A 27,580-nucleotide genomic window follows, 5' to 3' on the forward strand; every position below is an offset into this window, starting at 1 on the left:
GTCTGCATTTTGAGCTGTCCCGGTCGGAGATACGGTTCGAATGGATTTATCACGATATATGATCGATCGATCGGGTTTTTCATGTGTGTCGCCAAAAGCGTCTGCACGGTCTGTGACGGTCCACATGAACCCCTCGCTCTTGTTTGACGGACTGCTTTTATGCATCGAAAAGACCTCAATCTCGTAATTTATTTGTGCACGCAGCAGCAGTGGCCGGAACGTTCTGAAATAATAAATCACACGCTTGCCAGCAGTTCAAACCATCTTCCTGTGCGCGAATCAAACCCGGCAACGACAAATAAACAGTGGACGAAAACACGCGCACTGACGGTGAAGAGGAACGTCTTTTTGCGTTAATTTATTTTACGATTTTACGACTAGAAATGAAAATAAATTAAAGGAAGGATGGGGGCACTCTCACGTGAAAAGACAGTGAAAGCGAATGCGCTCGAACCCCGTGTGCTGCACTAGCCAACTTTGAAGAAAGTTCTTTGGAATTACTTGAAACGGGGTGCACCCCTTGACCACAAACAGATTGAGGTTTTTTTTTATCCATTCTCTAACTCGCTTATCATAATTTTGTATGCACAAGAAGTCGGCCCTCTTAATAGTTGTGAGATTTGAAGACCCTTTTAAACTCCTCTCTGTATCGCCGAAACACGAGGCACGGTACAAATCTCTCACAAATGATAAAGCAAACCGGGGGAATCGAAGACGATCGACCCATCGTAGACGCTTTGCGCTGTCGCTTCTTTGATCAGCGCGCCCGACCCGCAGGAGGAAAAACTATTCCTAGCTTTCGGTGCCCTCTCTCTCTTTGTTCCAAAATTCGACCGCCCATGGCGATTCTAAAAAGAAGAAGAAACACGTTTCGTTTATAAGGTGCTTTGAAGTGCGAGTGCAGCGCGCGCGCGCGGTCTTGCTTGTAAGGAATGACTGCGCACATTCCTTGTGATCGCTGCACACTCATAGTGTACGTGGTTATTCTATTACCTCATCAATCGATCGAAGTATGATGTTGCTTTAGCTCTTGCGTATATAAATGTTTCTTTTTTTTGTTGGAGTTTTATTTTTCCTAACCAAACATTAAGGGTCATATTTTGATTTTCTTGCCTCACGATGAATCATTGATCGCGTACGCACATCTTCCGTGTCATCACCGGCTTAACTGGCAAAAAAAAACTGCGTTACCACCACATCTACTAAACGTTCTTCACGGTTTCGCCCGTGACAGCTGTCTCTTTTGACAGTTGACATCGTCGCTCTTTCAAACCAACAAACTAATGAGTGTATTTTTTCTCTCTCTTTCTCGCTCTCCTCCCGACCACTCCAGGATGTACCTCTGGTTCGACGAGAAGGGCAAGAAGACACGGGTGGCCGCCCCACAGTACATCGACTACGTGATGACGTTCACGCAGAAGACGGTCAGCGACGAGTCGATCTTTCCCACCAAATATGCCAATGAGTTCCCTAGTTCGTTCGAGAGCATCGCGCGCAAAATCGTCCGCCTGCTGTTCCATGTGATCGCGCACCTGTACGCGGCCCACTTCCGCGAGGTCACCATGCTCGGGCTGCACGCGCATCTTAACCTCACCTTCGCGCATCTCACCGCGTTCCATAGGTAAGTGGAGAGTAAGTGTGGTTTGTTGTGTTCTTCAATGCCATTTAATCATTCGTTCCCTCTGTTCCATCTTTTAGGCGATTTAATCTGATAGAACCCAAAGAGACAGAAGTGCTGCGCGATCTGGAGATCGCGCTCCGCCTGACGGACGATCCGACGGCGCCCGCGGTCACCACCGGCGCCGACGGCAAGGCGGACAGTAGTGCCTCGATCGCGTCCACGACCTCGGCCTCGACCGGCACGACCAACACGTGCTCGTCCTCGTCCACGTCCTCGACCGCTTCCTGCTCGCCGCCGCTACTCCTAACCGCCGCTGCAGCTGCCGCCTCCTCTACCGTGCCGCCGCCGTCGTCGCCGCACCCGAACAACGGTACGACCCTGCCTCCTTCCTCCTCCTCTACCACCGCCACGCCGAACAGCAGCTGCAGTGGTGCGGACAACAATAATAGCAACAGCAGTAGTGATAGTGGTGCCGCCGGCCACGCGAACCACCACGCGCTCATCGATGGGGACGCGACGGCCCAGCCGATCTGCAAGCAGCCGCTCGAATCGGGCAGCGTCGTTGTAAATAGTAATAGTCATAATCATCACCCGCACCATCACCACAACCATCCCCATCACCATCATCACCATCATCCGGGTAAGATGGAATCGTCCTGCGCGACGGGTGGTGGTGGCGGCAGTGGCAGCAGCACCGGCAGCGTTGGGGTGAGCGGATGCGGCGTCGGTTACAGCGTCGTTGGTGGGGGAGGCGGTGGTGGAGGTGGCGGTGGACATTCGGGCGGGGCCAGTTCGCAGCAGTCGTCCAACACGCAGACAACGGCATAGTGGATACGCTGGACTGCGAGTGTTGGGGCCGGCGCCGGAACCATGTTCCTGCTGGGCGGGGCGGCGTGCTGTGGGGCCCTCCAGGTGCCCACCCAAATCTGACCAAAATGTGATCTTAAAAAAAAACAAAAAACAAAACAAAAAAACACACACAAGCATACGCGGGAAAAGGATGTGATGCGAAAGGTGGCAAACACACACACACAAGCGCGTGCGTACACATCCTTGGAGAACAGGAGTGTGATGATGGAGTGAGGGATGTTGCCATTCGGGTGTATGTGCGTGTGTGTGTGTATGTGTGTTGGTTCGTTGTCCCTGCTTTCATTTTGCCTTTTGCACGAAACACACATACACGACACGCGCCCCTAGCAACGCTCCCCCCAAAACAACCAATCAGCATCGCATCACGCGCAGAGGACAGCAGAGGAGGCGTTGCGTCAATCTTTTTTTATTTTTTTAATGAAGCTAGGAACCATTTTTAGTAGGCGTGAAAAGTGTGTGTGCTCTGTTACATGAAACACTCCCCTCCCAAGAAAGGATAATATATTTGTGTATGTATTGTAACCCATTATGATTGAAACCATCCTTCAAGGTAGCCTGAATAATAAGCAAAACTAAGAAAAAAGAAACGAACAAGCGGTCCCTGAAAAAAACTAAGTCGGGGACGGATTTTTAACTGTTAGTTTGGGGACACTTACTGGAACCGTCAGCTGCTGCTGCTAGACAGTAGAGAAAGCTATGGCAATTGGCAGTTACGCGGTCATAACTAATGTTTGAACTGTTTAGTCATCTCTCTGTTCCTGTTTTTTTTTAATATCGAACACATAATATTGTAAATTATTTTTGGTAAACTTCTTTCCTAGTTCCAATCACATTTCCAAGGAGTAACTCGTTTTGCTGTTCTTCTGTTATCTAATTCTAGTGCGATCTATTCGGCCCTTTCCTCTCCCTTTTTGTAAGAAAGCAATTGTTTTGTTTTATGTTTTGTATTTGTCTTTGCTTCGTTTACGCACACGTTTCGTTTCGTTTACTCTACTGTGATCATGATTGTTGGTTCTTCTTTCTTTTTACTTGTTTATTTTTCCCTTTTCGGTTTTGCCTCAACCGAACACACTTTGTAAAGCGAAAGCAAGAGAGAGATAGAGAGAGCTGGAGCATCCTTTTTTACCGCTGTTAGAAAAAGGTTACAATAAAAAAAAAACAAAAAAAGCAGCTGTGAAAAGAAAATAGAATGAAATTGACTACCGAAAAAAAACAGAGAAAAACATAACACATCCGGTCAAATTATGAAAAGCGCGTTGATGTTGTTTTCATTCACCCCTGTCTCCTGTTGCAGTGAGTGTGGTGCAAAGATCAATTCGTACATTAAACCAAGGCTAAGGTTTATACAAGAAAAGGTGATATATATGCGTTTATGTATCTTCTTTCTTCGCGTTCGTAACGAGCAAAAACAGCATTTTTCTGTGCTATTTTCTTTTTTTATTGTCTCTTTCTTTTAACTCGTGTTTTTTTTTCGTGTCTTTGTGCAAATGATTTCGCTCTTGGTTTTCCCCTCTCATTTGTTTCCTTTTACATTTCCCTGTTTGTGTGTGTGTGTGTGTGTGTGTTCTATTTCGCGCGCTCTTTAGGTTGTTTAATTATTACATACTGTTAGTTACTATTTTAGTGAACTTTTCTGCTTTTTTTTTGGTTTTGCTCGATCGACTGCCCATGTTGTGCGTCGTGTGTGTTTGTGGTGATAGTGAGCTGAAGTCGAAGAGTAGTAGTCATCACTTCAAATGGATCCATCCCCCCAACCAACCAACCAACACACAATAACCTTAAACTACTTATAATTTGCACCTTGTTAGAGAAAGAAGAATATAACTGTTAACTAGAGCGACGCATATTATGAAACGCATTAGCGATCGAGATGCGTTTGTGCGTCCGATCACTTTAGTTTGGGCAGCTGGTGCAGCAGCAAAGCAGATAAAATAATGAAACCCTTACTGACCCGTGAGCCACACTAAAAGGGTCAAGATGAAAGCAAAAAAATAAAAAAGATAATAGTTTCACACCAGTAGAATGCCAGCAAACTCTTTAGAGAGGGTGTAGAGTGTTGTTGCAAGGGAAAGAATAGAGATCGTTATCGAAGTCGATAAATAAAAGGCATACATGCTACTAAAACACAGCAAAATGCAACAAAAAAACACAGCTGAACCTAATCAACATAAAGCTAAACACAAGTTGTGTGAGTAAAAACACACAAACAAACACAAAGAAAACAAAACACACGCAAAACAGAAGAAAACGAATAAAGAGAAATGTGCGTAAAAATTAACAAGAAAGCGGGGCAGAACATTAGGTCTATATAGAAGTACATATATATATATTTAATACAGAGATATAGAGAAAGAGAGTCAACTTATAGAAAGAGAGAGTGAGAGAGAACAGGCAAAGGAAATGGGAAATAAAACCCCCTCTTAAAACAGGAATGTGTTAAAAAGAAAGAAATGTGTTAATAGAACGTGATAGGAGAATGAGCGTGTGTGTATGTGAGTAAACGAGAGAGGGGTGGGAATGTGTTATAAAACGTAAAAATGTGAGCAAATGTGTAAGAGGTTAGTTGTAGTAGCTGTAAGAGAAAGCAGTGTGCGGGTGGGCGATAAGAATCACCCACTTCCACTTTCACAGACACAGATACACACATTTTGCTCTAGTTTGCAAAGAATACACAAGTATAATAATACACAAGTAAAAGCAAAACTCACACACACACACACGCTCCCTTATTCATGCAAAACATCCAAACAAACCAACCTACCCTCCCCCCCCCCCCCCCCCTCCCACTAGGAAAAAGAAATGAAGATAGTTTAGTATAGTGTGGAGCATGTATGAAGCACGAGGCAGATAAGAGTTACAGAAAGAGAAAAGAGAGAAAAAGAAAAGAAGAAAAAAAGTTTAAAGAAGCAAAAAAAAACATTGATGCAAATACATAATCCTGCAAATTGTTGTTATTTGACCGTGTGTGTGTATGTGCGTGGGTGGGTGAAGGGGGAGAGGGTGGAAAGAAAAAAGCGAAATGATGTTTGTGCTGGGACATGTGTATATGGTGTAAGTGTTGCTGTAAGTTGAGTTTTGAGTGAAAAACGTGATCCAAATTTTCCTCCTGCGGGACGTTTCACAACAAGTCTAGAAAGAAGAAGAAAATGTATAGAAAACAGACTAGAAAAAACAAGAAAAAGGTATTAAAAGTGTATACTTATTTTTTAATTCTTCTTTTTTTCATGCAATTGCTGCTAAACGGTGTTTAATTGTGTGTTTTGATTTCATTTTAGTTTTGCACTCCATTTCCCCGGACGCTTCATCATTCCCATCATCATCATCATCATCGTCATCGTCACATCTAAATGGCTGTAAAAATTCCGGTGCATTTGGAAATTTGGATTCTGGAAAAAAAGATAAATTCCATCAGCAAATTCCACCATTAAGTTGCTTCACTCATCGTTCTCCCATCTTTGATGTGTGTGCATGTGTTTCGTTGTTTTAATCGTTCTTTAACAAGAAACAAGAAAAACCACACATTGTGATAGTGTAACGAGTGATCATACATGTACAGAGGCATGTCAAAATTTGCCCAGTTGCGCAAATGATGGAAAGAGAAAAACAGCAAAATGAAAAGAAAATTAATGAAATTGATTAGATTTGCTTTGAAAAAGCCAAAAAGTAAATGAAAAAAGGAAAAAAACATTTAAAAAACAATAAAGCAACACAGAACAGGCACGTAAAACTAACTAAGTTTAATAGTTTAGACTGTTTCGTCTAGCTTTTCGTTCGGTAATAGTTGTTCGAGATAGTTCGGAAGAAAAAGGAAAAGAAAAGATAAGCTATAAAAAGAGTAGTGCAAAAGCAGAGAAAGGAGAGAAAAAAGAGAAGATAAATAAAAAAGTAAAATATCCAGTGAGCATAAAGTATCGGTTTAGAAAGAGTTTGTTGATTCCGTAGATGAGTTAAAAAGAGTAAAGTGGAAAAAGAGCTATAAGATGCTGCTGAACCAAGTTCAGAAACTAGCAATAAAAGCGTTCTATTTGCCGAAATTATAATAAAAAGAACAGGAAAATAAGAAAACGAGAAAACACTGTAAACTTCTTTGTTCAAAAACTAACAAAAAAACACAACTACAAAGCATAGCTATTTGTATTTTGTGTTTTAAATGTTGAGTAAGCGAGTAGAAGTAGTGGAAGCGACAGTAAAGCATGAAGGAAATAGAATAGAAAAAAAAATCACAAGCAAAAAGGCGGAAAAGAATTTGAAAAGCTAAACAGCAAAGCAAAACATACAGCTGCAACGTTGCATACCTTTAGGCTGATTGACAAAAGTGGCCTTTAGAAGAAAGTGTTGTCTATTGCGTCCTTACTCAGTGTGTGTGTGTTTTGGGTTTTTATTCGTTCAGAAAGCACACAGTTTAACGGTGTGTTAGTAACAGAGGTCAAAAGAAAGTGGAGTTTATAGAACTTTTATCCAACTTTTGTGTGGTAATAAAAATGGTTCAAAACAAGCCGCAAACGTTTAAAGTTAATTTTTAATTTCACTCTAAAATGGCAGACATTATCTAAAAAAATGATAACCAATGTGTTTAACTTGTAAATAAGTTTCTTTTTTCTGTAAAATAAACTAAACAAAAAAGTAAGCAAAACGAATGGAAAGTTGTAAAAAAAAAGATATGAAAACTTTAACAAAGGAATGTAAAACATAAGAAAAGCAATTAAATTGCTGCACATCTACAGATCTACATACACACCATATCAGCCTATTCCAATTCACAAATACTAATTCTACATTACACTACACTAAGGCACTTCATGCACCGCGCACAGATGATTGCATTTTTGTTTTTTGTTTTGTTCATAATTTTGTGTCCTAATTCCGTTGTTTATGCAGTCAATTCAATATGAGCAAAAAGCAACTCAAAAGTGATGAGTATAGAAAGAAAAAAAAACAAACGCATTACACATAGTGTGGGACACCACAGCCGATAATATGCTTCAGCTACGTGAAACAGTAAAGTTCTATAACATAACACAAACGCGGAACGAAAGTAGTACCATAATGCGGTGTTGCTGCTGTGTTGCTGCTATAAAGTGAGATCTGCCGTAACTGTAAGATAGCAAAAGAAATACAAATGTTATCAGCAAAGGGAAGAGATAAGAGAGCGAATGAAAATAAAAAATGGGTGGGAAAAAAAGAAAAAAAACAAAACACACGCTATACGGTGGATACATAATAATCAATAAAACAATTGATCGCCTCAAAGAAGTAAAAGCGGAGTAAACCCAGAGCAAATGCAAGAAGGAAGAAAAAAACACGTAAGAACGCCTCTCGCTCTCCCAAACTCCTTTCTCAGCATGAAAATAATAATAAAAGTACATAAAGAGAATTAACAAAACACGGTAGTGTGTGTTTTATTAATAATTATATAATTTTAATTAATAAAAAGCTTTTAAAATATTGTTACTATTTTTGCACAGTTACAGGGCTACACAACTTCATGCCACCGGAGAACTGATCTCGAACAGAGCCTGGAACTAGCTGCTCCTCCAGCCGTTCCTGGAACGTGTAACAAACCTATATTCCGGTCCTGGAATTAATCTCCAAGCCACGTTGGCCTTAGAACTGATACTGAAATTCTTTCAATTCAATAATTACCCGCTGCGCAAAGCGATCGAAAACTTGTCAGCCACTCGCTCAATATAGCTAGAGAGCAAAAACCAATAACGATAAAGCGTGGTGAAAGGGAAAAGAGAGAAGAAAGAGAACGTGGGTGTGAACTATTTTTCGCCCATTATCATTTTTGCGCCAACACGGTCGCGTACCGGAGCTTTTTTGTCAAAAAGAGACAAACACATACAGCGCGCTCTCTCGAAATACCGTAAACGCTTCAACCGATCAAGAGCTTCGATCGGTTCTTCGGACATTTCTGCTCGCTTTCTCGATCGGTTTCGGCGGAAAGCGAGCTAGAAAGCGAGCTCAAAAACTGCTCGATTTTGTTGTGCGGGTATACCCGAACCTAAACAGTCATAAACGAATCGTGAACTTGCACCGATCCAGCAACCGATTCAGTACATGACACTGGCAGCAGCTGTTTGAAAAGTGCCGCAATCACATAAAGTCATCCAAGTAGCCACCCCGAAAGACAGCAAAACTAATACCCGTGAGGCTTCATCCATCAACTACGTAACGCTGGTAAGGGGTGGGAAGGAGGGGCTATGATCTAACGACGATTATTAACGAAGAAATCACACTTAACGCAATTATATTGTTTGTAACAATCTCATTAAAAATGGACACCCTTTATTTAGGCATTATTTCACAGCAAGGAAAAATTCCAAAGCTCAACATATATTTATGTTAGTGTTCTATGAACACCATTTATGTTTTATAATCCGCAATTAACAAATTACCAAGCAAAAAAAAAAAACAAAATAAGATTTAGTAGCCAATTGATGTTTTTCTACCACTTCGAAACTAAGCTTTAAGCAATGCCACAGGTATGTATGTTTTACATGGTAATTTTGAAAAAAATCTATGTAATTTATCTACAGAAAGTAAGGCAATTGAATGCGTATTTTTATTACAATAATCATATATATATATAAATGATACACGTGGGATAAAATGGGCTGATGCTTTTAACAAATGGCGCTTGGTGTTTGTATTTGTCCACATAACAGGGTAACTGTGTACCAGTTTTGGGCATCAGTCTTACAAAAACTGCTCATACACTTACAATTTTTATTAGCTTTCAGGAAAGTGAGATTATTTTGAATGAAAAACTATCGTTTTATGTTATGCTATTATTTACATGCTGTTTTAAATGCATTTTTGGAGATATTCATGAAATCGCTGTTATGATCCTATTTTCGGCAGGCTGTGCTCCTACTATTTTCGGCGATTACGCGAATACAGGTCAGAAAATGTTTTAATCAATGCAAATAGGTATACAAACATGTTTAAAACAGTTTTACACCCTCACTTACCTAAAATTGGTGTTGAAAATCGCTTAAATGAATAATTGTATGTTGTTTGCCTTGCCTGTTTATGAAACCTGCCTATCTCTTGGGTGACAGCAAATCTGCCGAAAAATTGTGAACTCTGTCCATTTTGTTTGATATTTTGGAAAATATGCAAGGAAATGATGTGATACTTCGTATATGAATAACCAATGAGCATATCTTAATTTAAAAAATATGCGTTGAGAAAATTGTTAATGCGTTTTTGCAGGATTTCACTTTTAAGATACCCTGCCAAAAACTGGTACAGTTACCCTGATGCTAACAGGCACCACTTCGATTTCGTCGAATGAAACGTGTAAAAAGTGTTATAATTTGATTTTTTTAAGGGAATTTGAATTAGAATGGCTTTCCTAAGGTGCAAAAAAAAAACGATAGGGAGAGGCATGTAATAATGTAAGAAATTGCTTAACATACCCATTTTGCCCCGCTTTCCCCTACGTTACTTCAAAGGATAATGGTGTGAAAGTATGATTAATTTATTTTAAATTAATTTTACATTAATTTATTAAAGTACACAACCCAAGCGCGAACATATTTTGCCATCACAACACACAGAAGAAAAAAAGAGTAATAATAAATGAGGTAATTAGTTAATTAATTTTGTACTTTATAGCACTGTACCGCTCGTACTTTTCTTTCTTTGCTTTAAATAATAATTTCTGTTTGCTTTTCTTTTGTAGCACATTTTGGTTTCAAAAAGCTTGTAAAAGCTGAAAACCCGTTCCTTCTTCTTTATTTTGGTGTGCCTACGACTGCACCGGATGTATGCTTCCCTCATCCGAACCTGTGGAAGGATAATGCAACCAAAAGTGTTAAAAGCTGATAATCTCCCATGGGCTACTTAGATGAGCAGGGGAAAAGATCCACTACTTACAGCAGCGACGTTGCTCGCAGCAACGATGAGCCGGCCGCAGCCAGTGTCGTCGAAGGTCGTGACAATCCTGACAATCCGAGCAGGCTAGATAGGGGGTCAGAATATCGGCTTCCAGCTGAAAGCGTGGCACAAACAACACACGAAGAAATGTTTATATTTAGAAAATAGAAGACCATGGAATGGGACAGACATTTCATGCAAAAACCGCGGATAACCGGCCACGGACAAGGAGGAAATGAATAATTTATCGAATCTCATTGGCAAAATTAATGAGTTTGCAGTGTGTGTAGTTTTTTGAAATCCAAAACCGGTTTTTTTGTTTCTTGTGGACGGGCCTCTTACGGTAGAAATCTCTAGCACTCCTGTAGTAAGTGATGTCACCCGTCTCCCCTCGTTAACGTACCTCTTTCCGGTGGGGTCGAATAGTATTGGCCGGAGCTTTGGGGCGCTCCGGAGTAATAGTACGACGGCTGTTGGTATTGAGCGTAGGAAGGCTGCTGCTGCTGCTGCTGGTATGCGGATTGGTAGTAAGGTTGCGACTGAGGTTGTTGGTACGTATATTGCGGCTGCTGGTAGTACTGGTACTGTGGTTGTTGGGCAGCAGCGGGTTGCTGATACTGAACCTGAGGCTGTTGGACAGCGGGAGCCTGATATTGCACCTGTGGTTGCTGGGTAACGGGTTGTTGGTATTGAACCTGAGGTTGCTGATACTGAGCCTGAGGGGGCTGTGTAACTGGTTGCTGATATTGGACCTGCGGTACCGATTGCACCCGCTGCTGGATTTGTAACGGCCGCTCTTGTCGCTGGGGTACCACGTACTCAGCTTGCCGCTGAGGCACTCGCACCAGGACTGGCTGCTGTTCCAGAAAGTTCGTATTCGTTTCTGCAAAAAGTCACACAAACTGTTTAGCCAAACGCACAACACTGTATACACTACCACAATGTTACCTTCGTTCTCATCCACCACCACGTAGTTCAGCTGTCCGTTCTGTGCGAACTGTGCCGGCATAATTTCGATTCCAGGTCCTGCCGGTAGCGCACCGGCAGGCCTAATCGCAATCAAGCCACACCAAAAGATGAATGAAAGTAACCTTAAAAACACGTGAAATGCCATTTTTTTGCCACGCACGTTCCACACGGGACCGATCACACGACGCACGCGGTCTGCCTTCGGGGTCGAACTGCCACCCGCGACTGATAGTGGTGATCGGTTCTCGATCGTATGCGACATTGGTCAGATACTGCGATGCTTCTTTTTGCTTCTAAACCGGTTTAGGTGCTGCAGGGTACAAACGAAAAACCGTTATGGTGCGAAGGTTGGCAAATTTTAATATGGGCAAATTTGGGCGCTTTTGTTGATGTTTTTTTTTAATTGTGATTTAAAGTTATCATTTTTGTTTATTTTTTAACAAAATAATTCACCTCGAAAGTATTGTTTTATTCGTTTTTTAAATGCTCTAACTAGTAAAAACGTGGTTTTCTCATGCAACGAGTTATTGGCGGGTTTTTTCGCCCGCCATAGTGAGTTGATCACTTGCATCACTTTCTCACCAGTGATCGTAAATGTATTTTATTATGAGCTAATTCTATCTGTTCTGTACATTTTTTAAATAAAATATAACTTATTTTATGGTTTAAATACCATTTTCAAAAATAATATCTGTTTTTCATTAAATTTAAATCGATTTTTGTCTATTTCCTAGTGAGACAATATTTTCTCACGCGTTTGAATCGGCTCACTTTTGGCATTTTGACGTTCCCAAATGACAGTTGGGCCGCTTTTGGCGAATAATCGAGCATTTAGATCCCAGCGAACAAATTAACCAACATTATGTATAATTTCACTTTTTCATTGTTAAATGCTTATTTGTTCATTAATGAAAAATGATTATTACTGCTTCAATGCCGTGTTTCCCAGTTTTCTTTAGAAACTAGAATAAAAAAACTGATCGAAAGTGCTCGATTTGTTAGCACTGCACAGCGGGATGTTCCTTTTGGTTTGTTTATGTTTATTGTTTATGGCAAATTTTAAGAACTTTAAAATATTTTAAAATATGAAATAAAGTTATTCGTACTACAATTTTAAAGTTTGCCAAAAATATTACTCCTGTAGTGTCCATTTAATTTGACCTTAGGACAACACGCAGTGCATGCGGGTTAAGATTGTTGACAATTGTGCAATACAAACAACACAACACGGTGGAAAGGAGGGCCCGTAATTCTGCCTCCTTTTCCAATTAGTCGCTTTTTGTTGTTAAGTAAAATGAGATAAAATAGTGTAATAATTATTACCTTACCTTCTAGGATTGAGTTTAAGCAAAACAGTTCACTGCTCGAAGCAAGCGGCACGCCGTGCGACCGCCCGGTGTTAGTATGCGGTTATGTAAAATGTTCCCACTGGTTGGGAATGTGCTCCGGAACGCCGGTTCTGCGACATTGCACCAACGATCCTACTGCACGCCGGTTGTAAATATTTTCGATCGCAATGTGAAACGTTTGCAACGGGAACGAGCTGCCAAACGGTACGATTTAGAACCGATACAACAGAAGCATTTAATAATATTTTGCTTACCTTGCAGGGACGATGTGGAGCTGTACGATTACATCAAGGAGGAGGTGGGCTACCGGCTGGCCGACCGTATCTTCGACATCAAGCGCCAGTTTACGAATGCGGTCGATCTGGGTGCCGGCCGTGGGTACGTCACCAACCACGTGCTGGGCGAAACGGTCCAGAAGCTAACTGCCATCGACCTTAGCCCGGCAATGCTGGCCCAAATCAAGGGTTCGCCCGGGCTGGACTTTAGCGTGCGCGAGATGGACGAGGAGCGGTTCGCGTTCGAGCCGGATTCGCTCGATCTGGTCGTGTCCAGCCTGAGCATGCACTGGATCAACGATCTGCCGGCCTGCTTTCGGGCGGTGAATCGTGCCCTCAAACCGGACGGCGTGTTTATCGGGGCCATGTTCGGCGGGGACACGCTGTACGAGCTGCGGTCGGCCCTGCAGCTGGCGGAGCAGGAGCGAAGGGGTGGTCTCGCGCCGCACGTTTCCCCCTTCACGCAGATCCGGGACGTGGGCATGCTGCTGAACCGGGGCGGCTTCACCATGCTGACGATCGACACGGACGAGCTGGTGATCGGGTATCCGTCCATGTACGAGCTGATGTTCGACCTGCAGGGGATGGCGGAGAGCAATGCGGCGTTCAACCGACCGCTGCACGTGGGGCGGGATACGCTGATGGCGGCGGCCGCCATTTACCGGGACATGTACGCCCGCAAGGAGGAGGGCGTGTCGGCCACGTTTCAGATCATTTTCTTCGTCGGCTGGAAACCGTGCGCTAGTCAGCCGCAGCCGGCGGAGCGCGGTTCGGGCACGGTTTCGCTGAAGGATCTCGGGAAGGTGATGACGCCAAAGGGTGGCGCCAGTTCGGGATGTAAAAGTTGAGCCGGAAATCGGGGAAGTGATTTAAAGTTCAAGACCACGTTTATTAATGTAATATATAGGAAAAGGATGGTGGTGCAGAAATGTTTTTTTTTGGTTTGCAAGTTTTTTTTATACCCAATCATACTATTCACTATCAGAGCTGACGACAACAAGAAGATAGGAAAATGAACAGCACAAAAACACGCTCCTGCGCACCTACTTTGATGTCCTATTTTCTACGCGTGTCCCCACCAAACCATCGTTTCCTTGTTTTGTTTTTTGTTTCAACTCAAACTCAACGTAACGAAATTACTTATGAAATAAGTGATTATAATATGTGTGTAACGAAGCAATAAAATAAAATAGGCACTGCGAGACGCAAAAAATAACCAACACAAAAGTAACGTAATTCCTTCTGAAGTACTTGAGCGTGTAGATCGTATCCATACATATATCAATTGTTTTCTTTTTTTAGTAATAATATTTATAGCCAGGTTTTATAAACCGATTTCCATCACCTTGTTTTTGTGTTGTTTTTTGATAATGGTGCTTTTTACACAGTACTGGTAGCATCTTTAAGAAGGCTAATAATAGCCCCGCATAATATGGTATAAAGAAGAGTAGAGTGGAAGGGAGAGAGAGAGAGTGTGTGTGTCCCTTTTAAAGGACATTTCGAGGGGTGGAAACAAACATAAAAGTGTATTTTTTTCTCGCAAAAAGTGAAGATGGGAAAAAATAATGGAACAAATCGTTAAAACTGAAAAAGCGAGATTAAAGTACATCGGTGGAAAGATCACTTCGCCATAAGTACAGTAATTCCCTCTGGTTAAGCTACGAGTAGTTACGCTACTTCTAGGAGGAGAAAGGAGCAAACGAGAGCGAGAAGCGTAGGTTTGCAAACCTGTTAAGTTTGTTTTTTGTTAAATTCTTATCATAATCTGCAGTGAAATTATTACTTTTAAAGTACATTTGCTTGCTGTTTGGAGGTGTTTTTAATTCACACCACTAAATGTATCATACTCTAATGCGCTATAAACTGCATGTAATACGTTTTGTATTATGTGTGTGTGTGTTTTTGTTTTGTTTGTAATTTAGAAAACGTTCCTATACTACTATTTCACCATTGAAACGCGCTCCCTTGCGTAATAAACAGCCTTTTGTTGTGTTTAATAAAAACGTAAAATTTGGAACACCTTTCCTCTTCTCTTGCTCTTTTCTCGCTCTCCTTAAACGATGACACCACACACACACACATACACCTTTTTTAAACATATTTAAAACAAAATTAAAACCCCCTAAAACAAACGAAAGGAAAAGGAAAAACAGAAAATCACCCAATAAATGCCTCCTGCAGCATATGACACAGCGTTACATGGTTCGGCGGCTGGTCCGGGTTGTTGTGGGGCGCTCGCAGTCCACCCGCCCTCGCCCCCACCCGGGTCGGCCCCCGTGGCCCCTAGGACTCGTAGATCAGGCGCTGGTAGTGCGGATGAATCTCCTGCGTCGACACGTGCAGGCTGAACTCGAGCGCGACCAGCACGGCAAACTCCGACGCGATCAGCTCCTTGCGGTTCAGACGAAAGACGCTCTCCGTTTTCTAACAGTGTGTGTGTTTATAGAGAGAGAGAGAGAGAGAGAGAGAGAGAGAGAGAGAGAGAGAGAGAGAGAGAGAGAGAGAGAGAGAGAGAGAGAGAGAGAGAAAATTTTTAAATGAAAAAAGGGAAAAATGAGGGATTTAAGCCACTCTTACCTCAATCAAACTCTTCAGCGCCTCTCCCTTGATGTCGTTCAGCTTCGCGCTCAGCAGCAGACAGGCGCCGGCGCACAGTTTCCGATTTTCCTTGTTCACCAGCTTCGATAGGATCAGCTTCTCGAAGTACACGTACGCCTGCGAGATGGTCAGGAAGTCGATACGGTTGTCCAGCTTGTTGATGCGCTTCATCTCGCGTTTAATGCTGCCAGAAGAAAAGGGAGGAGGAACAGGACAGACAAAATTTCGATTAATTCCAATGCTGATTATGTGTCTGTGTGTCGATGACCGGCAATGAAGACGATTTCAGCACAGGCGTTGTGCTTCGTAAAATCGTAACTATTTCAAGGACGGTCACTGGTCTTCGCGTGCAGCGTCTATCGCGAGAAATTTGCATGCTTCGGTTTTTTGTTTCTTATCACCGGTTACAACTCGTTCCCTTTTTGGGGCGGTTCGTTGAACGGACACATCCACAATAGCCGGCTGGTCAGAGGGAGATTGTTTTTTCTGCGTCTTTTTAAATAAAACAACAAATCCACAACAAAAACATCCCGGATTGCCCTTGAAAATCTAATTTAAAGCGTGTTTTTTCTTGTTTTATTCTTACATTTTAATTTAATCATACAAATGGAACAAGCACCACACACCCGGACACCCAACAACGTCCACTGCTAGGAAGACAAAAGATTAACGAAGAAAGTGGGATTATCAAATGATTTACACCCCGTCATCTTCTTCTGTCCACATCCATCTCCCAAAGGGTAATTAAAAGCAGCAAATCAAAACGGTAACGATGGCCTTGTTCACCCCGCTCGCAAACCAGTCTGGATGACGAGAAGTGTACCTTCCTCCTACTCCTACCCTTCTCCGACTGATAAGAGAAGATTAAGGTGTAACCACAAACACACACACACACACGACGACCACAACAATACGATCGTGAAACAAACACAAAGCCCCATTTAAAAGGCCAAGCAAAAGGCATCTTGTGCTGAGCTGGTGGTGACTGATAAGCTACAACCCATCACAGCCAGATGGGCGGGGGAAGGACAAGGAAACCGTTCATCAAATGTCGTCATAATACGGACAGCAAAAAAAAAAAGAGCTTTGAAAATGTATTTTAAATAACGGTTTTGATTGCACACGTGACGGGCCATAGGGTTGCGGTGGAACGATGAAACAAGCAAACTGCTCCATTATGTCTGCTTCACCGTCATCATCACGATAAGATATCGACAGCATCGTACGATAGGCAAAAGGGGATACAACTACCACGGTATCTTACGTGTACATGGCACCCGGTTTTAGGGATGAATAACTTATAGTAATAAATCGTCCATCTTCAGGCGCTTTTGTGTGGCTTGCGCAATGCAATAATAAGAAAATTAATCTTTTTAAATTCAATTTGTTGGGTAAAATTGGTGACAGGAAAAATGAATTTTTCGTAGGAATCGATTTCCACCTGTTCCGCAGTTTTCTGGAATCAGTTTCCGGATAGTAGGTCCGTAATCAGTTTCCGGAATCGGCTTCGGAATAGGAATCGGCTCTAAAATTGCTTCCGGAATCGGATTCGAAATCAGAGTCGGTTTCGGCATCTCCATAAGAATAGACGTTTGGGTCCAATGATGCTACGTAATTATAGCCGCAAAGAATCAAAATTTAGTTGTAAACGATCCATTCTCATGGAGATTCCCGAACTGATTTCGCTTTTGAAACTACTTATTTGAATTCAAGAACTAATTCTTATTCCGAAGCTAATTTCAGTTCTGGAGTCAATCCCGATTACGTTACCGGAGCAATTTGCGATTCCAAGGTCGATTTCGATTCCAGAGCTGATTTCGATTCCGGAGCTGATTTCGATTCCGGAGCCGGTTCCGATCACGGAATCGATTCCGGAGCTGATTCCGGGCTCTGAAGTTTGTTCGAGAATCGGCTCTGGAGTCAACTCCAGAATCGGCTTCGAAGTTGTCTCCGGAATCGACTCCGGAAATTCATAAACAATCGATTTTACATCTCAAAACGGTTGCTATTCCCCTGGCTGGCTTACCACTCGAAACAGAGGAAGGCCTGTAAAGAATGTGCTGATAAGGGCAGATTTAAGAGGGATCATTTGCTCCCCCCTTTTTCCCTCCCCCAACGAAACGGGGCATAGCATCCGGATTGCAGCTGAGAGGGATCACTGGCAATCGGACACTCACAGGAAATGTCACCCTCAGGGCGCGAATCAAAGGCAACGGGAGTGGGTGTGGTGTCGTCTGTCAACAAGCAACAGAAGCAGCGCCCATCAGCACCAGCTGTACCGTTTGTTTTGCGATAGCTAATACCAAAACAAACAGCAACTCAAACACACATACACACCCAACCAAGCACCAACAACTGCGGGGTGGCATGTGATGATGGCGTCCATCAAGGAAGCACCATTTCTTATCTCTCTCTCATTCCACCCCATCGTCCACTGGGCACACAAGCACAGTGTGCAGTGGCATCAGCACAAAAAAGCTCCTCTTTTTGTAATGGTTGAGCTGTTGTTACCGTACCTGCGGAGTTTGCTGAGCGTCAGCTGTATCTGTGGGAACCGCTCGCGGAACTGATCGTTCAGCTCCTTCTTCAGCTCGGACGGGCGCACGTAATCGATGACGGACGTGACGTACGAGGTGAACGTCAGCAGCGTCCGATGCTTGCCCGCGATCAGCTCCGGATCGTCCAGTATGTTGGCCGAGTACTGGATCTGCGAAAGAAGAGGCGAGAGTTAACCTTCCATTTGTCCAATCATTCTGTTTCGTCACCTTTCCCTTACCCCCGTAATGGATGCGAAGCCATCCTCGTACTCCTTCGAGATGTCCAGCAGCCCGGAGGACGGACCACTGCCCGCCCCAGTGCCGGTCGAGGCGACGACAACACCACCACCACCACCGCCCTGCGAAGGGCTGGCCGCGCTGTTCCGGTTCAGCGTATCATAGTACCGCGCCGCGGCATGATTCTCCAGCGACGCAAAGTTCGTGATCTCGAACGCACTTTTGTTCGACTTTTCCGCGCTGGCGTGCTTCTTCTCCCGGTGGTAGGCCCGCGACGGGATCAGCAGATACCCGTACGATACCTCCTGCCCGATCTCGCCGCCCCGTTCGATCCCGAGCAGCCGGAACGCATCGAACGGTGCATCGTTGATGGAGGATAGCGGGCGCGCCCCGGAAGGATGACGTCGGCGCTCACGGCGCAGCTCCGAGCGGGACGCTTTGCCCTTGCAGTACGGCAGCACCGAGAAGATGTGGCACGGTGCCTTCTTCGCCAGCAGCACGATCCGGTCCTCCTGAAAGCCGCCCGGGTGGCGCCGCAGATCCATCTGGTTGTAGTAGCGCACCTCGCGCTGATACGCACCAACGCCACCGGCGCCAGCACCACCACCGTGCGGCAGCTGCTGCTGGTCGTTAATGACGACGGTTTTGGTCGGCCGGCCCTGGATCAAGCTTTCCGTGCTGCTGTTCGTGTGCCAGCCGACGGGACGGTGGTTGGGATCGTCCGATCCACCACCGGTTGTGCCGTTTCCGCCGGTCACGATTGCGCCCGCACTCGTGTTCATCAGCAGCGATCGCTTGGCCCCCGTCGGCCGCTGCGTAGCGGAGTTGGCCCGCGATCGCTTGTCCGCGGTGTGATTCAGCCGGCCATCGTTTGGATTCCAATTTTCACTGCATTCGAAAAAGAAAGAGAGAGGGAGAGAGCGAGAATGAAAACAAAACAGGGATTAGTGTTTTGTAGACTGGAAACGACGTGCTGTAGGTCACGTAATCAATTGAGTGGAATGCGTTTTTGGAGGAGAAGAACATTTCGGCTAAAAGTGAGCCGTCAAGGTAGTTTTGTTCGATCTTTTTTGGTATTTCTGTATTCATCTTAACATTATAATTGAAATGCTTGTAAATTACGCCTCAAATAATGCAAACTTGTTGCGTTAAGCGTCTTTTGCGTTACATCGTTAGTACAAAAACCCCTTTAAAATAACACCCATTTCCAAGGCCACAAACCGGATAAACATACTTTAAACTTATTCCCATTCCAGCATTGGATCCGCGCTTGGAAGAGGAGTCTATTTTTAGCTTCTTTACGAACGCGGAACAGGTTGGCTGCTCTGAGTGCGTCTTGTGCAAAAGAAACGCACCACACACCACCACCACCAGCATATGCGCAATCGGATCATGTAATCCTATCTTCCCCTCGGCAAGAACCCAAACGCCACAAGAGAAAAAGGCTTGCCCAATGGGTGATGGTGGGTTTGCCGGTATTACGTCTGAGGCCGGAGCAAAAGCGCATTCCATTTCCTTTTCCAGCAATAACAACACACCAGAACCACCGCCGATGCGCCCGTGTGGTTGTGTGAACAAGCGGGTTTCGGTGTAGAATTGCCAACACAAAACGAACGAAGGCAGCAAGTTCGCATCCAACGGCAGATGGTGTGCGTTTTTGTTGGGCTTGGCAGGATTTGTTTTTGTTTTTTCTTTCCTTCCTCTGTGTGCCTGTTTCGCAATGTTCTTTGTTCGTGTGCGGTACACACATACACACGCAGGTATTTTGCAATAGGGTCAAGAGATTAGCGAACAAAACATAAGGAGACAGTGGCTGTTTTTCTTGGCCCAATAGCTCTATGTTAATCTAATAAATGGCAAAAGTCTTTAACTTTTGCAGTGCAACGGGAATATTCTAAGTCGCCTGCTATCGATCAGAAGAAGACAATGATGATGATGAGAAGTCAGCCTAAGACGAAAGCGAAGGGAGTGTTCTTATATGTGAGTTTGTGTGCGTTTCTATATCTTTCCCTTCCGTTCGTTCTTTTCCATATCGCGCGATATAAATAGTGCTTCAAGGTTAAATAATGATCGCGATGGGCGAGTTTAATATTAGCAAGCATAAAATGCTACTCTGCTTGCTCTGCCTCTGCTTCTGTTTCTATTTGAACGGGAAACATGATTCCCCCCGGTTATTGGTCGCGAGGTGGCATTTTGAGCCGTACGATCTTCACGTGACTAGAGCGTGGATGGTTCACGTTCCTTCGGCGAGTTCTTTTTTGTTGTTGTTAAGATTGAGTGATGTAATCGTTTTGGGGGAAGGTAATTATATTAAGAATCTCAAATTCTTTCATCGGAGTTGACGGAAAATAAGCTAAAAACTCTTTAGATGACATTTTCTAAAACAATAATCCCGAAATTGGGCTGCTCTTTTTTTCAATATAATTTTACGCGTCATTTTGAAAAATTCTGATTTTACAGTCGTGGTGGACACTAAATTTTGAATCTAAATCACCTATTTTTGTCTCAAAGGCATCAAGTTTGGACTGTGAGTCGATTGCTTTATTTACAATATTCAATATAATTTAATATGAAGCTGTGGGTTAAGAAATTATAGAAACTAACTATTTAACTAGTGAATAATTTCATTGATAGAATTTAAAATATAACAACTGTTATGCCAGTTATGGGAGTTTTGAAAGAGTGAAAAATACTGACATGAATTTTCAGGTGTTAAGAATGGGTTTAGAATTAAAAAATCATTATTTTTCCTCTAAAAACAAATTTTAAAATAAATTTTTAAATTTTTCATGATTCCCACAAGCGACAAACATACATTACTTACAAAAATAGGTGCGTTAGAGTAAAAAATTGATGGACACTGTCAAAAATTGATGCCTACGATGCCTATTTGATGGCAACGACTGTAGTAACATTTTCAGAAGTGTTTTTGGAACTGATCGATCGAGTTGCTCTCATTCTCTGATTGACCAGAGCTCCCCAGTGAGTTCTAAAACTTCTGGCGTGCCTATTTGTATTGATATTCCTCTGCCTTGTAAAGGAGAAATTAGCCTCTTGTTCATAGAAAATTTTCGTTTGCTCTATTTCTTCCAGTGACTCGATTTAGCGTCCAAATTCAATATAAAAAAGTGCTTGAAAAGGCCACTGTGGCTTTGCTTAACATGAACGGTTGCACGAAATTTGATAGTAGTAAGAAAATTAGTTGGGCCGGTCTGGTGGTACAGTCGTCAACTCGTACGACGTAACAACATGTCCGTCAAGGGTTCAAGTCCCGAATAGACCGTGCCCCCATACGTAGGACTGACTATCCTGCTATGGTAACAATAAGTCACTGAATGCCAAGCTCACTTCATAAGTGGGTACAGGCAGGCCTTGACCGACTGCGGTTGTTGTGCCAAAGAAGAAGAAGAAGAAGAAAATTAGTGTTTTAAGGAGTTTATATTCTAAACAAATGGCCAATTACCAATCACTGTGAATATTCTCTTGCTCTATTAGAACATGGCATTAGATTACGGTCCTTCTTTTGGGGTCTCTTTTCGTCTTAAAACCGCTAAAAATGAAGGAGAAATTCAAAATGTGATTTAAAATATCACCAGAAATGGAGTTAAAATCGATTTTATGAATAAACCATTCCATTATAATCGATTCTAAAGTTGTTATGATGGTGATGACGTTAGCAATATACAGTAGTACTCCTAGTCACGGCACCAAAAGATGAAAATCGTTAAAAAGGTGACTCAAAAAAAACATTATTTTGAGTTATGAGCGTGTGTGAAAAATAATCCCCCCCGGCTTCCCACATTAAGATAGCTTACCGATCCTTGAGCGGCGTCCCCTTGGCGGAGGAACCGTTGCTCACCACCATGTTGCCCTCGCTGTCGATCCGCTTGCCGGCGTACCGTTCGGGGCTTTTGCTAAACGTTCCGGTTCTGGCCCGTGCCCGCTGCGCCGGTCCGCTCACGCCGGCCACAGTACTCGGGCCCATCCCGGGCCCATCGAGCCCGTCGTCGCCCGGCTCCTCGTTGACGCCGCCGACGCCGCCGCCCCCGTCCAGATCATTGTTGTTCAGCGCTAGTGCCGCACTGGTATGGCAACCGCCGACCGCCGGTGGTACCGCTCTGCCTCCTGCCAGTGACGTGCCAGCACCTCCTCCTCCGCCTACCCCTCCCAGTCCGCCTCCGTGCAGCGGGCCGAGCTTCGTGTCCCGGTGGGTACCGTCCAGCGAGATGTTGGACAGAAAGGATATCGCAGCCAGTCGACGACGAATGCGGTTCCTGCTGTTCATAGAACTAGCCATGTATCGGATGCCGGATGCACACGTTTTCCCGTGTATTTCTCTCTCGCCCTCTTTCGCTCCTTGCTTCTGCCTGGAAACGCACACAGAATCGCTCGCTCACTCGCTTTCAAATACGCCGTAATCTCGCGGAAGTATGTGTGTGCGTTTCTGATGGGCCGGCACGCTTGGATCAGCCCTTTTTCACGGTCACCCAAATAGGCGGCGACTCTCCTCCGGTCGCGGCAAGAAAATACAGGTTCAAAGGGGGGGGGGGGGGGGGTCGATGATGATGCGGCGTACGCCACAAAACTGGAATTTGACCGCACAACAGCAGCAGCAGCAGCAGAAGAGACACCGGTATTTTCGGGGGGACAGCAGTCACACCAAACACCGAACAAAACGAAGAAGGGAGAAAAAACCGCTCCACAGACAGACACACACACGTACCCCGTCGAACGATCAAAACAAAACACACCAAAAACACACACCGCCCGCCCGCTCGCTCGCTCTCTCTCTCGCTCTCCTCCTCTTCTTTAGCACGCTTCTTCTGCTCGACTACTCCTCACCCTTCGCACACACTCCCTCTTCCGCACGAGCTGCAAGCAGCCGTATATCAGTTCGTTTTATTGGGAATCATTTTGATGCGGTGTTGTTGTTTTCTGCCTGCGTGTGTTTGTGTGTTTTGTTCTCTGTTTTCCGTTGCGTTACACTTTTTAAGGCTGAAATGTCCAGCAGCAAAAGGCGTGTGTGGTTTGACCCTTTTGTTTTGCGGTACAATTTTTTTTCTCGGTAATGGACGTATTCTTCGTGGTGATGTGATTTTTAAAAAAACAAGAGCGACCAAATTTCCCTTTCCCTCTTCTTTGCTTTAAAGGCTCTTTGTGATGCTTCTCTTTCTCTCTTACGGGGGTTTTCACTGCTGCCTGTCTCTGTCTCACTCACTCCGGTTGGCTCGCACGCACGCACGATCGCTTGCAAATCACAGGTGGCGGAGACAGGGGAGACGCAACGATTCTTGCGGGTAACAGCTTTCGATTGAATAAGAACCCCGCTGGTGGTGCGTGAAAGATCTGCGCCGAAGACGGTGGGGGTGGAGTAGGTTGGTGAAGGTAAAACACTTTTGCTTCACCGTGCTCACGTTAGCTGCCCGGCTTTAACGGTGGCCAGTGTCGGCGGCTTTGGAATGGGTATCGATACGAACGATGGATGATTCAGCCCGCACACATTAAATGCACTTACAAAGCGGCCGTACCAGCACGCGCTCACCACACGATTTTCGCGTAACACAAAAACACATAAGAGTGGGTGACACAAAGAGGTTAGGGGGGAGGACACAAAAAGACCACCAGAACCTCTCTCCTTCTTGGACGAAAAAACGCAGGCCTTGTATATTAGGTTCCCTTGACAAAGTGTTTTTTCCTCGCACGGTGCACGAGCATACTAGAGCACTGTTGGTGTTTGATTGTGTCACGGGTACGGGTACGGAGACACACAAATAGGCAGCGGCCGTCGCTTCACACACGGGACACGGGGATACGAATGGTGATTAGATTAGAAAATTCGGAAACTTTATTATTCTTCTGGTTGCACTGATGGGTGAGCAAAATCTACTGCCTGAGTGAGAGAGAGAGAAAGAGAGTGGGGGAAGTTCGTAAACATTTGATGGCTGGTGATGACAGTTCGGGCTGGCCGGTTTATTACCGGTGGGTTGAAGTGTTGCAGCGATGGTAGGGTGTTGTCTGTTCGCGTTTTCCGTGTGACGATTTTCGAACATGGGTTTGAAACAGGCGTTTGCAGTGCAGGAAAAGTATAAAAAAACGCGGTTTTCTTGTTGGTCGCAGACATGCCCGGCCTATATAGGCTTTCGAGACTATTTCAGCACCACGCAGCCGGATAGTCGTCAGTCCTTGCTACAGGGGGACGGTCCATTTGACGCTGGAGCTCATTACGGTCACGTTATTAAGTCGTACCAGTTGACGACTGTACCACTGAAAGCCATATATAGTGCACTGTTTAATGTGTTTTCGGGAAGGTTTAACCTATATCGTGGGACTATGATAAACAATTGATAACTCCAGTATATCAGTACGGTCTGCTTAATCGTTCAAGTTGACGGCTGTACCACGAGACCGACCCCGGCTGTTAGTTAGGTGTTAGTTAGTTAGGTTATTTATGAAGACTTGAAATATCACGAATGCTTTCATCTATCGTCAAACGTAAGGATCTGAACCTAAGAAATCCTCATTCAAGGATATAGCAAAAGATGCACCACAGAAATTTGGATGGCGTTAGTCTGAGAGAACCTTCCAGATGGTACCATACCAAACTGCGGAAGCTTTATAATGATCTTACTAGACTCTTGAGCTGACATGATCAAGTGATCAAATCCACAAAGTCCCTTTATTACTAGATTGTAGTGATGTTTCTCTATTTTCTTACATTTCATTTAATTGCTTTTTTTTATTTTTTTTTTCACAACAACCGCTGTCGGTCAAGGCCTGCCTGTACTCACTAATTTGTTTATTTGTTTATTTGTTTATTTGTAAATGTTAAGTGATTGGCCATCATTGGCCTTATCACTGATCTTATAAACTAAACTTATAATAACATAAAGCATCACGGTACAATGTAACATCAGCACAAAATAAATAACACAGAGTATCACAGCAAGAAAAACAGGTTAACTTAGGGAATGAAGTGAGCTTGGCTTTCAGTGACTTATTATTACCATAGCAGGATAGTCAGTCCCACGTATGGGGGCACGGTCTATTCGGGACTTGAACCCATGACGGGCATGTAGTTAAGTCGTACGAGTTGACGACTGTACCACCAGACCGGCCTATATTTAATTTAATTGCTATGATCGATTAAAACCTATCACATATCTTGGCTGGGTAGGGTAGTCCAATGGACCCAAAGATTTACTTAATGTGTTTCGTTTTGAAAATCAATAAATAAAGCACACGAAACATTACGATGGAGAACAACTTAAAAGATCTAACGGGGATGAGATAAAACGTAATGTAATTCCTTCGTTTGAGTATATCGCCATTAAAGTTATTTTAATGTCAATATATATTTTTCTACAAACTGGATGATTTTGTTAAGTAAAGGTGTTTCAACCAGCTGTTACTTAAGATTATTAATACTCTGGAAATAAAATCTACATGTCTTCTCGTTTTACTGATCTTATCATCACACTAGACACTGTAGTGTGAACCTGAGAAAGGATGTAGATTTAATTCCTTGCGGGTTTTTTTGAAACTTTGATGAATAAATTCATTTAAAATTCTAATCACACTCGATAGCACTAGATATTTACGCATTATATAGCAAAGATAATTATATTATTGCATAGTTATGTGCTAAAATCCCATTGCCGTTTCAGAATGGTTTGATTATCTGTGTGGTTCGTTTCAGAATGGTTTGATTCATATGTTGTATTACGTGAAATGATAACGTGCTATTTTATAAGAAAGCTATTATATTAACGACGAACGCATGATTGCCGCAAGGCTCATAAGAACTCATGAGTAGTTGCTGTGGTTTGACTGCGGATGAAATCTTAGTAATGATGTAATTCACCGCTTCAAAGAATATTACTAGTGACGGCACTGCATGGGATCTGCTACAGAATATTTCATCTAGATAGCGGAAAACGAAGTTAATAGATCACACCGAACAATGGAAGAAGTTCCATGTTCAAAGAAAATCTAGAAAATCCTTTCTCCAGTAAGATAGAACTTTCAATACAAAACGATACAAAATGTGTGAAATAATCAGTTAGCACAGCATGAGAATAACCCTGACATGATCAATATCTCGCAAGCCGTTAACACCTTCACTAAGTGGAATATATTTTACCATTAAGCCACAAGCCCTCAGGGGATGAGGCAAAGAAACATCTAATCAGCAGCAGCAGCATGCAAAAAGAGGGTTAATATGTGTTCAATTCCTCAAGAACGTACTGCATGCGAAGGTTAGGTCTAACTGCTCTTGATCGATCGGCTTTGGCAACATATTCCGTACGATTCCGCACCCCCGGCCAGAACAGCGGTATATTGTAGCAAACATAACAATATCGTTATGATTGATGCGATGCTCCAAACGGTCCAAAGCCCCCCCCCCCCCCCCCGACAGCAAGAGAGAAACGAACAAATGGTCGTCACCTTTCGCCACGGGAATAGATTTTGTAGATGCCATCCTGTGGCGGTAGATGAGAACGTGTATGCGACGCTATGCGAAACCTTGACATTATGTTGGCAAGCAGAATGGGGGGACGATGCTGAAGCATTACTCACTGTGGGGTTGATTCTGAACCGAACTGTAACTCCCAGTGGGTGTTATTACTATTATCGGGTTCCACTCGCTTGCCACACTGAATATGCAAGATCGAGGGATCTTCACCAGGTCGCTCTCACGCGGGTGGGCAGCCTCGAAGCTCTCCCGTTGCACGGCAGTTGTGTGTAGTGTAGTAGATCATCCCGTGCCGGGTCGCGCGGATGGCTATATCATTAAAATGCAATAACACATTCATCGACAGCCAAACAATTGGCTCGTTATATGGTTATTACCCTTTGCGGTCGGTAATACGAATCGATGTTGGTCGTTCGGTTTCGTTTCGCCTGCCTGCCGAAGGAAGTGTCCTTCGTCCATCAGAATCAAACTCCTCAATCATAATCAAACTCACAAGGATCAAACGATTGATGAATGGGTTTGCTTTCTTGCTGGGAACTCTTAGCCAGCGCATTGATGGGCCTATCATAATTACCTCCAATGACTCAATCGATCGTATCCCTGCGCGAATTAAATGCGCACACGATCGAACTTTCATCGCTCCAGCCCCGTTCCGGCCAGGACGGCGCTGGGTAGTAATCATGCACCGGTCTGCACCGGCAAATACAAATTAAATCATCATCCAATCGAACGATCGTTAACATCGATTGAAAAGTACATCCCTTGCG

At 43.7% G+C, this 27,580-nt stretch overlaps 4 protein-coding genes across 18 annotated transcripts in view; 2 read left to right on the top strand and 2 right to left on the bottom strand.

The window, feature by feature from the left end:
* LOC121600421 (MOB kinase activator-like 2) overlaps positions 1 to 7,673 on the top strand; it is a 113,800-nt gene extending 106,127 nt beyond the window's left edge. For all 15 annotated transcript variants that reach the window (XM_041928998.1, XM_041929001.1, XM_041928999.1 and 12 more), the window contains 2 exons: positions 1,334 to 1,621; positions 1,699 to 7,673. In XM_041928998.1, the coding sequence (XP_041784932.1) occupies positions 1,334 to 1,621; positions 1,699 to 2,449 (1,039 nt within the window). In that variant the 3' untranslated portion in view covers positions 2,450 to 7,673. The remainder of the gene's footprint in view (positions 1 to 1,333; positions 1,622 to 1,698) is intronic.
* A 2,314-nt stretch (positions 7,674 to 9,987) lies between these two features.
* LOC121600419 (putative mediator of RNA polymerase II transcription subunit 26) lies at positions 9,988 to 11,669 on the bottom strand. The gene is made up of 4 exons (XM_041928983.1): positions 11,324 to 11,669; positions 10,779 to 11,258; positions 10,376 to 10,490; positions 9,988 to 10,285 (listed from the first exon to the last, which is right to left on the bottom strand). Exons 1-4 carry the CDS (start codon positions 11,604 to 11,606, stop codon positions 10,276 to 10,278), a joined length of 888 nt encoding a protein of 295 aa, XP_041784917.1. The 5' UTR covers positions 11,607 to 11,669; the 3' UTR covers positions 9,988 to 10,275.
* An 860-nt stretch (positions 11,670 to 12,529) lies between these two features.
* LOC121598862 (arginine-hydroxylase NDUFAF5, mitochondrial) lies at positions 12,530 to 14,987 on the top strand. Its single transcript, XM_041926208.1, has 2 exons — positions 12,530 to 12,897; positions 12,955 to 14,987. The coding sequence occupies exons 1-2, from the start codon at positions 12,749 to 12,751 to the stop codon at positions 13,814 to 13,816; spliced, it is 1,011 nt and encodes a 336-aa protein (XP_041782142.1). The 5' UTR covers positions 12,530 to 12,748; the 3' UTR covers positions 13,817 to 14,987.
* On the bottom strand, positions 13,930 to 24,246 carry LOC121598861 (CDK5 and ABL1 enzyme substrate 1). The gene is made up of 5 exons (XM_041926207.1): positions 22,156 to 24,246; positions 18,343 to 19,228; positions 18,083 to 18,273; positions 15,546 to 15,750; positions 13,930 to 15,392 (listed from the first exon to the last, which is right to left on the bottom strand). Exons 1-5 carry the CDS (start codon positions 22,635 to 22,637, stop codon positions 15,252 to 15,254), a joined length of 1,905 nt encoding a protein of 634 aa, XP_041782141.1. The 5' UTR covers positions 22,638 to 24,246; the 3' UTR covers positions 13,930 to 15,251.
* Positions 24,247 to 27,580: the final 3,334 nt, after the last annotated feature.

This window comes from Anopheles merus, chromosome 3L (genome assembly GCF_017562075.2).
Source record: "Anopheles merus strain MAF chromosome 3L, AmerM5.1, whole genome shotgun sequence".
Lineage (NCBI taxonomy): Eukaryota > Metazoa > Arthropoda > Insecta > Diptera > Culicidae > Anopheles > Anopheles merus.